The following is a 13,214-nucleotide window of genomic DNA, read 5'->3' as shown; positions in this document are numbered from 1 at the left end:
CAAGTTCTAGGGCAAATGGCATCCTGGGTAAAAATCATTAATGGTGCCTCCCCCACCTTTCTGATCCCTGCTCCTTGTGGGCAAAGGGTAAGAAAGTCAGACAGGAGGGGGATGCTAGGAGCTGGATGGCTGGATTTCCCTCCATGCATGGCAGAGATAGGTTTGCATATAATGGAAGCGATGCATGCAAATTTATCTCATGCATATTCATGGTGTGTCTTCCAGTCTGGGCACAAAGCTCCCAGTCCCTGCCCCACAGCCTGACAGTTCCCCTTTTCTGCAGGCTGCTGAAAAGCCCACATCCCTCTCTTTACTTTCTGCTCTGCTCTGGACTCTCAGAACCCAGGCAAATTCAGAAAGGAAAAAAAAAGGTGCAATTTCTTTTCCTGCTTCTGGATTGGTTGAGAAGTGTCACCGGCTGCTTTCTGGTCTCTCTCCAGTTTCCATTAGCTCCCAGACTCAGAGGACTCCATGCACGCTATTCAATGTCTACCAGGTCACTATTCGCCTGGCTTGTTAACCCTGCAGTTGCTGGATTTGCAGAAGAGTACACTCCTTCAAGAGCAGAAACTGATCCTTTCAAACCACAAACAGTTCCTGCGGCGCCTCTCTCTCTCTCTCTTCAGTTAGAGGCAGCTTGCAGTTCGTGGCCACCTTAGTATTCTTTAGGCATGCTTGCTGCACAGCGTAAGAGTCTCAATCGTTGCTGAATTTCTTGTCCCAGCACAACATAAGCTCAAGGGGGCAAGCACTCAAATTTGGGAACCCTGTCACATTACCATATGCAGATATTCCAATACCTGTGAAAATATTAACACAAAGAAAGAAGCAACATACCTGGACCAAGGTATATTCACAGTTTCCACTGAAAGTAAAAGACCTGCCATCAAAGGTAGTATAGTGCCCATCTCCAAACAAGGTGCACACTCCCGAACATGTTTTGTCTGTGCAGCTCCACTTTCTGTCCTTACAGGTACTGAGAAGGAGGGTAAAGACAACTTTAACCACCGTGCACAGGATTCTCTCCCAGTCAATTCTACAGGTAGGTCATGCAAGACTGACTTCAAGCAACACTAGAACTGTCTGCAGTATCACTTTTATTTTGCAGTAGCATATGCACCCAAAAAAAACACAACTAAAATAAAATCGATAAAGTGTGCTCTGCACTATTAGTTTTATGGCGATCTTTCTTGTCTAGTCAGGGCAACCCAGGTCAGGTCAGCCAGTTTGTAACAATTTCTCTTTTCATGCTTTATTTGCAAGTTCCTGCAGTGCATTCCACCACTTCCCAAAAAATGTATCTAGTGCAGATTACAAAATCCTGTTCATAATCACTTAAAATCACATACAAATACACATGCAACAAAAATAAAATACATTCCCAAATCAGCGTTAATTATAAAATCTGTAAATTGTAGCTATTATGTTTATTACTGCAAAACATTCCCAGCTATTCAAAGTAGTGAAGAACACTAGAAATGACAACCTAATACATTCAAGCAAACCAAAGCAAACTCAGTTCCCTCCCTCCTTTCTCCCCAATCCTGGTTCATTCATTCCCTCCTCCTCAAAAATCCCTGGTTTACTGCTCCTTGATCCTGGTGCACTCCCTGACTGTCCCCCATGCCCAATCCCTTCACCCATCTGCTCTCATGAAGCAGGAGGAGGAAGAGCATGGGGGCTCCCGCAGGGCCTTGAACATGTCCCTCCTTGCCGGGTCTGTGCATCGCACTTTGAGCCAAGCGATTAAAAACATGATGACATTCAAGCCAGGCAAGGGAGAATGAGGATGGATCCTGAGGCACCACAAGACCACTGCTCACCTCCCTGCCTCACAAGAGAAGCAGGTGAGTGAGGGGGATCCAGGGGAAGAGGGGAAAGGCTGTGCCATCGCACTGCCACCAATGCATCTCTTCCAGGAAGGGAGGAAGAGCGAGAGAAGGGCTGTTAAAGGTGCCCTGCATTGTTCTACTTCCACCAACGCATCTTTTTCCAGAGGATAACTAGTCTCCTGTACCAATTTGGCCAGGACTGTTCAATTCTGCAGCAAGGGCCGGATTTTGCAACCCTTAACGAGGCCTCAAAATTGTGGGGGACCGGGGACCCTAATAGTACTACCCCGACAGAGAACTCCAATACTAAATATTCAGTCCTATATTTGTTATTTAATGCATACCAATTGTTACAGCCCATTTTGATCTCGTCTCCAGGTTGATAGCTGACTTCATTGTGAAGACACGGACATTTAGCCTCTGGGATACAGCCTCCTTTCCCATCAGATACCAGATCTGAAGGACACACACAGCCAGAGACACACTGTGTTCTATACTGAAAATAGCACAAAGAAATGGTGTGAGAAGAATGTCTTCCATGAGTAATGGAATAAGAGAGTGATCATTGCTGATTATGTTGATGAAAAGCAGACCGATTCCCCAGAAGATCCTTATTCGTTGATTTCATGGTTAATTGTAAACTTTGGCTGGTCAGACCTAAAGACATGATTGGTTTATTCATGGTATGAGCAATGAGAGAGGATCCAGAGCATTCAGTGTATGCACCATTGCCTCTCCATGCCTTTCATCCATAAAAAATATATATCACCTTATCATTGACCTCCTGAGTCCCTGCCTACAGACCTCTGATTTTCCACACCATGAACCTCTGATTCCTTTGGTGCTCCTCCCTGCAGGTCTCTAATTTGATTCCCATTCCACCTTGGATCTGCGATCCATGGTCTCCTGCCACCCCTCGCAGAGTTCAGGGTTCCAACTCTACCTCCACAATTAACAGAAACCAGTGAGTGAAGGGACTAAATCAGGCTAAGCCATGCACTCAGAAACCTCACCTCCTCTGGCCTTCCATATAGGGCTGTGAGTATATGGCTTGACCTGACTCGGTCCCCAGCGCAGCATTCACTGATTTCTGATAACTGCAGAGGTAGTGCAAGAGCCAGAGTTCTGTGGAGGGGCAGCGGGAGGGATCGGGGAGGGATCGGGGAGGGGGAAAATCAGAGGTGAGATTAGAGGTCCACAGGATGGAAGAAGGTAGAAACATTGCTGCCCCCCTCCCCCATATTGGAATGATTCCTCTATGAGGAAAGGCTAAAGAGGCTAGGGCTCTTCAGCTTGTAGACGAGACGACTGAGGGGAAATATGATAGAGGTCTATAAAATAATGAGTGGAATGGAACAGGTAAAGGCAATTCAGTTGTTTACTCTTTCAAAAAGTACAGAGTAACTTCATTGCATGTCCCTTAATAAGTAGTACATTTAAAACAAATAGATGAAAATATTTTTTTCACTCAACATATAATTAAGCTCTGGAATTAATTGCTAGAGGATGTGATGAAAGCTGCTAATGTAGCTGGATTTAAAAAAGGTTTGTACAAGTTCCTGGAGGAAACGTCCATAAACCATTATTAAGTTGGACTTGGGGAAATTACTGCTTATCCCTGGGATAAGCAGCTTGGAATCTATCTAGCCCTTGGGATCCTGCCAGGTACTTGTGAACTGGATTGGCCACTGTTGGAAACAGGATCCTAGACTTGATGGACATTTGTTCTGATCCAGTATGGAAAATATTATATTCTTGATGCAGGCTAATATGACTATTAAGAAATCCAGGCCTGCTTCTTATAAATTAAGTATAAACCTTTCTTATTTTTCTGAAAGGAATACACTCACATGATAGTGTTTGATAAATCTCAGTATTTAAAGTTTTTTCTACTATGTACAAAAACTTCTTTAGTTGGCTGGTCATCCTGTTTAATGCCCCAAGTGATGACTGAAGACGATGGATGTTCTTAAGTAGCTTATGAGTGTTCTAGTATGGGTGATGATTTGAAGGACAGAAGTTGGAAGTTTTTAGCACAAAGTATTTATAATAAATAAGAATAAGGAGGGGCATTAGTCCAATTCTAGTGAAATCGTTTTTGGCTTACACATTCCATATCAAGCGTTTGGCAGCTCTTCTGGCATTCTGCCCCCGTTGCGCCCCAGGCCGCGCTGCTGCAGTTGAAGTAAACCATGGGCAAAGTACAATCTGGAAGATTAACAAAACAAAAGAACAAGGGTCAAGGAGTTACCTGACACACAACAACTAACGTCGATGCCTGCAACTAAAGAGATTGAGTCACAAACAAAAAAAAAAAATTGCAGGAACTTTATGAGAGGAGATAGTGTTACATTTTTTTTTTTTAAATCTCATTAGATGGCACTACTAGTGAGTGGAGGAGTAGCTTAGCAGTTACAGCAGTGGGCTATGTACCAGGGAGACCAGGGTTCGAGACCTGCTGTCGCTCCTTGTGACCTTGGGCAAGTCACTTTACCCTCCATTGCCTCAGGTACAAAAACTTAGATTGAAAGCCCTCTGGGGATAGGGGATATTCTGCTTTGAAGTGCAAAATATAAGTGAATGAATGCTATTTTAGCACCCAGGGAAGCTGAGAGGCAGCTCTGCATGCAGCCCTGCAAGGGACCCAAGTTCGCTTCTAAAGCCTAGCTTTTGCCTCCTGGGCTGGTTGAGGCTGGAGATGCCTGTGATCACAGGAGATTACAGGATCACAGGAGTCTCAAGTATCATGAAACAGCAGCGCCTACTCGCCAGGTTTAAGATACACACAGTAGGTACTGGAATTAGTCAGGGTCCAACTGAGCAGGAAGCAATGAAGCAGGAGGAAACTGCCCGGCCAAATGTACAAAAAAAGAAGACGACAGTACCCACCTAGTGCTTAAAGTGATGGAGAATTGAGTTGTAATATTTTTTTTTAGAAGGGAAACTATTTTACTTTCTTTTTTGGAGTTGGAAAGCACCAGAATTGCTCTAGCATCATCCCAAGCCCTCCAACCAGCTATTTGATTAAAATCTTTATTTCTAAAACAGTTTTAAGTAACATAAAAAACACCAGTCCTACTGAAAATGTATTGAATCCTCAGTTCAGAGGGTTATTACCGCAAGGCCGCGTTTTCCTACATATAACCTTCACAGTGCCTGCACTTACACCACCCATTCTTTGTAAATGATCTTTCAATTTAAAACTGTTGTGACGGAGTCACCCTGCTTTCTGTGCGGGACCAGGCTAGATGCCTGGTCCACCTTAATTCCCTTACAGAGAGAAAGCTCTGTGGACGGGGCCCAGGCCAGGTCTCCAGAAGAAGGTGGCTCCTGCATAACATTTCTCTCCTAAAGGTAAAAGGTGTTTGCTTTCCAGGAGAAGGCAGCTCTTATAAAGCATTACCTTCCTAAATTGAAGTGGAAGTCCGTGAATCTGTGTTTACTGCTGAAGGTAAGCAGATTTTCTATGAAGTTAATGTGCACTGTAAATAAAAACATTGAACACACTCATTTACAGTGCCACAACTGTATTCATCTCCAAATGCATCCAGATGTTTAAATGTTGTTACTTTATGTAGTGGTTTTGTGGCTATGTAACATTACAGAAGCACCAGAGAGGCAGCAGAAAAGCATACTTGGAGATCAAATTTCAAATGCTACGAGGTGAGAGGAAGTGAAATTGTATGTAAGAACACCGCATTAGTGATCGTCAATCCTTCTTTGAATCTGTACATATTTGACTCAATATGTGTAATTTGCTGAAGATGTAACTATATCACTATTTACATAAATAGAATAAGAATACACACAAAAAACTGAAAGGAGTTGGGCCACTTTATAGACTAATTAATTTATTGAAGCATGAGCTTTCGATGACGGTGTCCACTTCCATCAGAAGTAAATGTGGTGGGGCCACTTGGCATTAGTGGTCATAACATGTTCAAATTTGAATTAATGACTGGAAGGGGGACAATAAGTAAATCTAAAGCTCTAACACTAAACTTTCAAAAGGGAGACTGACATAATGAGAAAGATTTAAAAAAAACCCCGAAAGGTGCAGCTACAAAGGTTAGGCGTGTACAACGAGCATGGATATTGTTTAAAAATACCATCTTAGAAGCGCAGTCCATATGCATTCCATGCATTAAGCCTCCCATCTTGATTAAAGGTGAAGTGAAAGAGGCTATTTTAGCCAAAAAAAACCTTCCTTCAAAAATTGAAAGATCCATCTGAAGAAAATAGGAAAAAGCATAAGCACTGGCAAGTTAAATGTAAAACACTGATAAGACAGGCTAAGAGAGAATTTGAAAAGAAGTTGGCCGTAGAGGCAAAAATTCAAAATAAAAATCTTTTTTAATATATCCAAAGCAGGAAGCCTGTGAAGCAGTTGGTTGGACCATAAGATGATCAAGGGGTTAAAGGGGTACTTAGGGAAGATAAGGCCATCGTGGAAAAACTAAATGAATTCTTTGCTTTGGTGTTTACTAATGAAGATGTTGGGGAGATATTCATTCCACAGATATTTTCAAGGGTGATGATTCAGAAGAACTGAACCAAATCACGGTGAATTTGAAATATGTAGCTGGCCAGATTAATAAACTGAAGACTAGCAAATTGCCCGGAAAAGATGGAATAAACCCCAGGGTTCTGAAAGAACTCAAAAATAAAATTTCAGATTTATTACTAGTAATTTGTAATCTATCATTAAAATTGGCCATTGTACCTGAAGACTGGAAGGTAGCCAATCTAACCCCGATAATTTTAAAAGGCTCCAGGAGTGATCCAGGAATCTATAGACTGGTGAGCCTGACTTCAATACCAGGAAAAATCATAGAAACTATTTTAAAAAACAAAATCACAGAACATATAGATAGACATGGTTTAATGGAACACAACCAGCATGGATTTACCCAAGGCAAGTCGTGCCTCACACATCTGCTATATCTTTTTGAAGAGGTTAATAAACATGTGGATAAAGGTGAGCCAGTAGATGTGATGTATTTGGATTTTCAGAAGGAGTCTAACAATGTCACCCATGAGAAGCTTCTAAGAAAATTAAAAAGTCCTGGGATAGGAGGTAATGTACTTTTGTGGATTGCAAACTGTTAATAGACAGGAATGTTTTCTCACTGGACAGAAGTAAACAGTAGAGTACCTCAGGGATCTGTAGTTGGACTGGTGCTTTTTAATGATCTGGAAAAAGTGACGATGAGTGAGATGACCAAATTTGCAGATGATACAAAATTATTCAGAGTAGTTAAATCACAAGCAGATTGTGATAAATTACAGGAGGAACTTGAGAGACTGGAAGATTGGGCAACCAAATGGAAGACTAAATGTAATGTGTAAAAGCGCAAAATGATATAAATAAAGAAAATTAACCCATGTTGTAGTTAAATGATATTAGATTTTATGTTAGCAGTTACCACCCGGGAAAAAGATCTAAGCATCATAGTGCACAAAACATTGAAATCATTGGTTCAATGTGCTGCGGCGGTTAAAAAAGCAAACAATGTTAGGAATTATTAGGAAGGGAATGGTGAATAAAATGGAGAATGTCATAATGCCTCTGAACCACTCCATGGTGGTTCAGAGGCATTATGACATGTCAGCCCCTGTGGTAGGAGCAATGAATGGCCAGCACCATCTTTAAAAATGGCACAGGCCATCCATTGCTCCTACCATGTGACAGGGGCCGGCAAATGGCACAGATAGCCCCTGTCACATGGTAAGGGCAAAGGGCCATCGGTGCCATTTTGATTGGTGGCAGCCGACGGCCTGAGAGCGGGAGATCGCTCCTGGGACCTCCGCTGGACCACCAGGTACCTTAAAAAAAATGGGGGGGGGGGGTCGGGAGGGGGGGGATTCAAACTAATTAAAATTAAAGGGTCAGGGTGGGTTTGGGAGTTGTTTTTGTGTGCCCTTTCTTCCTGCCCTCCCCCCCCCCCCCAAATGATAAGAGAACCCCACAAAAAATTTCCAGCCCCTCGCAAAACAATAAGAGAACCCCACAAAAAATTTCCAGCCCCTCGCAAAACAATAAGAGAACCCCACAAAAAATTTCATGGGGTTTTCCTATCGGGTTTGGGGGCCCCCCGAATTCTGCTGAGTTTGAAAATATCTTCCAATATTTTCAATAGTCAGAAAAATGATTCACATCTCTATTGATAATACATTGAAATCATCTGCTCAGTGTGCAACAGCAGCAGCCAAAAAAGCAAATAGAATGCTAGGGATTATTAGGAAAGGAATGGAGAATACAACAGAGAAAAAAATAATAATGCCTCTGCATTGCTCCATGGTGCCACCTCATCTTGAGTATTGTCTGCAGTTCTGGTCACCACATCTCAAAAAAATATAGCAGAATTAGAAAAGGTACAGAGAAGGGTGACAAAAATGATAAAGGGGATAGAACAATTCCCCTTTGAAGAAAGCCTAAAGAGAAATCTTCAGCCTGGAGAAGAGGTAGCTGAGGGGAGATATGATAGAGGTCTATAAAATAATGAGTGGAGTGGAATGAGTAAATGTGAATCGGTTGTTTATTCTTTCAGAAGTACAAAGACTAAGGGACACACAATGAAGTTTCTAACTTAAAATATTTTTTTACTGAATGCATAATTAAGCTCTGGAATTAATTGCCAGAGGATGTGGTGAAAACTGTTAATGTAGCTGCATTTAAAAAAAGGTTTAGACAGGTTCCTGGAGGAAAAGTCCATTTTTAGGGTAGAGTTGCAGAAATCCACTGCTTATCCCTTTGGGATCTTCCTACCCTTCCTTTGGGATCCTGCCAGGTACTAGCAACCTGAACTGGCCACTGTTGGAAACAGGATATTGGACTTGAAGGAACTTTGGTCTGCACAGTATGGAAAATCTTATGTTCTTATAGCATTTTTGGCAGTGTCAAAGCAATGCTGGATGCTGCTGGGAGTACCACAATCTTACCCCACACCTGGTAGCCTGGGTTTTGTTTTGTTTTTGGAGTGTATCAGGTGAGATGGGAGGATTGTGGTTTCAGTAATGTGTGGTGGGTGGCCACGAGCAATGGGTCTGGATGCTACATTATTTGCTGAATTCAGGAAAGGAGGAGGGGGTAGTCTGGCTCAAAGGGACAAGATGCTGCAAAAACAACCCTGCTCTCAATGTGACTGCACTGGTTGTGTGAGAGCAGGGGCTTACAAAGGGCGAGCATGAGTCACACTCCAATCGCGTGAAACGTGCATGTAAAACCTACTGAGCTTCACCAGTAAATATAATGTGGAAATTTCCAATAGTGAGAGTACTGGAAAAGTAGAGCGACTGACATGGTCTATTCCTACAAGGAGGGTACTCTTCTGCTAATGATCTATAGGTCAATGAGGCACTAGAAGGAGTTGAAGAGGAGGAGCAAGAAGGTAGCAGCAAGATTTTCTGCTCTCCTCACTCCTGACGAGGAGAGGGCTGATTGTATTTTCTCTCCTTTGGGATGATGTGAATCAAATCTGCTTTGATGTTTCAAGATTAGACTGGGTTCCAGGAAAGATCCTGAGAACAGACATTCAGAGGGCTATTGCCCAAAATCCAAGGGCTGGAAAGGGATGAGCATGATTTTATCCAGAACATCCAAAATTAATCCCAAGCTGAACTGTTTCCTTAGTAGGGATCTAATCAAGTTGCACATGGAATTCAATAATTACCTACATAAATTGTCCTCAAAGTGTTTAACAGTTTTACACTTTCGAGCTGGATAATTCAAGGCTAATAACATTACCATTGCTTCAAACATTGTTGTTGTGTCCTTCAGTTTTTAATTACCTGGAATATTGTGTTCCCTTCCCATGCAGTCCAGTTTTCCTTGTTTGCAGGTGCTGTGAGAGAAGAAAAGAAATTATGAGTAGGGTGCCATTGGTCAGCCCCTGTCACATGGTAGGAGCACAAGATGGTGCCGGCCGTCCATTGCTCCTACCATGTGGCAGGAGCTGACCAATGGCACCGGTAGACCCTGTGACATAGTAAGGGCAAAGGCTATTGGTGCCATTTTGAATACTGGCAGCCGACGGCCCGAGTGCTGGAAATCGCTCCAGGACCCCTGCTGGACCACCAGGGACTTTTGGCAAGTCTTGGGGGGGTCAGGGGGTGGGGATTTATTTGTTAGTGATACTTGTATTTGTGGGGGTTCGCCATATGTTTCGTGACCCCCATGAATACAATGAATATGGCATATACGTTGCGGATTGCCAATACATTGCAAACGAATGCACACCCCTAGTATGTGCAGAGCAAAAGTTTATGTTCATAAGTCCATAAGTCGAAAGGGGGTCCCATTTGCGGTCAATATGGACATATGGAGAATTCCATAAGTTGAGTCTATGTCCATATGTGCAAATAAAAATGTAAACCCCTCACCCTCCTTAATCCCCCCCCCCCCCCCCCCAAGACTTACCAAAACTCCCTGGTGGTCCAGCGGGGTCAGGACGCCATTTCTGACCTCCTTTGCAAGGAGCACGTCACGTCGGCGTCACGTCGGAGTGACACGGCGTCACGTGATTCCCTGCGGGTTCGCTCCGGGACCCTCGTTCGACCCAAAAGGAACTTTTGGCCAGCTTGGGGGGGCCTCCTGACACCCCCAAGCTGGCCAAAAGTTCCTTTTGGGTCGAACGAGGGTCCCGGAGCGAACCCGCAGGGAATCACGTGACGTCGGCGCCACGTCGGAGTGACGCGGCGTCACGTGATTCCCCACGGGTTCGCTCCGGGACCCTCGTTCGACCCAAAAGGAACTTTTGGCCAGCTTGGGGGGGCCTCCTGACACCCCCAAGCTGGCCAAAAGTTCCTTTTGGGTCGAACGAGGGTCCCGGAGCGAACCCGCGGGGAATCACGTGACGCCGCGTCACTCCAACGTGGCGCCGACGTCACATGCTCCTCGCAAAGGAGTTCAGAAATGGCAGAAATGGCGTCCTGACTCCTCGCTGGACCACCAGGGAGTTGTGGTAAGTCTTTGGGGGGGGGGGATTAAGGAAGGTGAGGGGTTTAAATTTTTATTTTGGATCAACAATCGCGATTTCCAACGTATTCAACATAGCTATGTTGAATAAGTTGGAAATCCGATCGTTTTCGCCTCATCACTTTTTTAAGTTAAAAAAAAAATAAGTAGCGTTTTACATTTAAGTTCAAAACGAATGCACACCCCTAGTAAACAACTGATTCACATTTACCAGTTCCTTTCCCCTCATTATTTTATAGATCTCTATCATATCTCCCCTCAGTCATCTCTTCTCCAAGCTGAATCCTAACCTCTTTAGTCTTTCTTCATAGGGGAATTGTTCCATCCCCTTTATCATTTTGATCACCCTTCTCTGTACCTTATCTAATTCTTCTATATCTATTTTGAGAAGAAGTGAACAGAATTGTACACAGTATTCAAGGTGCAGTCACACCATGGAACAATATAGATGCATTGTGATATTCTCTGTTTTATTCTCCATTCCTTTCCTAACAATTCCTAGCATTCTATTTACTTTCTTGGTTTCAACGTATTGTAAATACCCTGACGGGCTACATAAAATGATAGAATGGAGTTTCCTATTGTTTTTGAGTCCTCCATTCCAAATTTATTAAGTGGGTTCTTAAAATGGTCCTGTATATGGTGAAGTGGACCTATGGTGACATTCCCAGTCACACTCCTCTCTGACTGGATAGGGAGAATTTCCCCATCAACTCCCTTCCAGGAACCCTGTTCCCATGCATTCACTAGTGCTGGCTTAAGGAGTGAAACAGACACTGTTTCAAACACCAAACATTAACTTTATTTGCTGGACAAACCAGTCAGCAACTATATAATATATGGATGTGAAGCAGGTTACATTTGTAATTGCTGAATACATCAGAAATTCCTAGGTTTCCAACAGATAAATCACATTAGACTAAATCCTTCTGGGATGATAACAGTTAAATCCCTACATCTCCATCCTTCTCCTTAAAACTATTACTTATTTTCTCTGGACCAACTTCTCAACCATACTTCAAACCCAACCCTGTGTAAGGAATGGAGTTCACAATATAGCATTATCCATAACGAAATCTGCATCCAAAGGGGACCAAACACCTCCTCTCTCTGTAAGAGACCTTGGCGTCTCCCTAGACCAACACCTCAGCTTCAAACCCTACATCAGAACGCTTCTAAAAGGGGGTTTCTATAAACTACACATTCTTAAAAAACTTACCCTCCTCCAAGCCCATGACTTCCGCACAGTTCTGCAAACTACCATTCTATCAAAACTTGACTACTGCAACTCCCTCCTCATAGGCCTCCCTGCCTCCACTATCAAACCCCTACAAATCCTACAGAACGCCATGGCGACAGTTCTAACAAATACCCGGAAAAGGGATCACATCACTCCCATTTTAAAGGATCTGCATTGGCTCCCCATTTCATTCCGCACCATATACAAAACACTTATTATTCTACACAACACACTACACAAGAACAATTCCCCCCTGGCTCGAAGAAATGCCACGTTTCCGCTCCTCTAACCACCCCACCAGAACCTCCCTTGCAGGTACCCTTCATACCCCTTCACTCAAAACAGCATGCCTCACTACCACCAGAGAAAGGGCCTTCTCCATTGCCGGCCCCACTCTCTGGAACTCCCTTTTTGCTGAGCTCCGCTTAGAACCATCCCTGAACCATTTCAAAAGGAATCAAAACATGGCTGTTCAAGTTGGCCTATCCGGACTCTAATCAAACCCAGACAGCGATCTCCATTGAACCAACCTAGCTCCCTGATCATCCCCCTTCCAGCTCCATCACCCCAGCATCACCCCCCCCCCCCCCCCCCCCCACCTAGCCCCCTTGCCATATCGCCTTACTGTACATAATATCAAAAGGTTTCACTTTTAACTGTTTATAAGTTTATACTGTTTAACACATTTGTGACATGCTTTGTTATTTGTTAATTTTTTCTGCCCTTTGTAATTTTGGGTTTCTTCCTCCCTTCCCCCCCCCCTCCCTCCCCTATTCTCCCAGTTCTCGACCCTCCCCCTCCCCTATAGCAAGCCCTCTATCATTGTTCATTGTAATTTCCTCCTTTCACGGTTACTTGTAAACCGACATAATGTGTCCTATGAATGCCGGTATATAAAAGCTCATAAATAAATAAATAAATAAATAAACGTTTCCATAGTCATTGACCTTCCTTCTGATTTCCACCCCATCTTACCAGAGGTTCAGGCTCCCTGGACCACTGCACCTCAAGGGACACGCTGGGGCACTCCCCTTCTCAGATTCACCCCACTCCTGAACACCTGGCCCACTTCCTCGGGGGGGGGGGGGGGGTGGAATGACCTCCTCTTTGTTCACCTCCAGAAAAAAAACCCCACTCCACAGCCATGGGCCTCGCACCTTATTTT

General features: G+C 43.7%; 1 protein-coding gene across 1 annotated transcript in view; it reads right to left on the bottom strand.

Annotated features, from left to right (window-relative positions):
* Positions 1–13,214, bottom strand: part of LOC115079483 (mucin-5B-like) — a 289,301-nt gene that overhangs the window by 135,714 nt on the left and 140,373 nt on the right. Inside the window, exons 18-21 of the mRNA XM_029583107.1 lie at positions 9,624–9,676; positions 3,940–4,040; positions 2,177–2,328; positions 838–976 (exon numbers count right to left, since the gene is read on the bottom strand). Coding sequence (XP_029438967.1) covers positions 838–976; positions 2,177–2,328; positions 3,940–4,040; positions 9,624–9,676 — 445 coding nt within the window. The remainder of the gene's footprint in view (positions 1–837; positions 977–2,176; positions 2,329–3,939; positions 4,041–9,623; positions 9,677–13,214) is intronic.

The sequence above is a fragment of the Rhinatrema bivittatum genome, chromosome 17 (assembly GCF_901001135.1).
Source record: "Rhinatrema bivittatum chromosome 17, aRhiBiv1.1, whole genome shotgun sequence".
Lineage (NCBI taxonomy): Eukaryota > Metazoa > Chordata > Amphibia > Gymnophiona > Rhinatrematidae > Rhinatrema > Rhinatrema bivittatum.
Note: the sequence above shows the minus strand (reverse complement) of the source record. Positions and strands in the feature narration are given on the sequence as shown.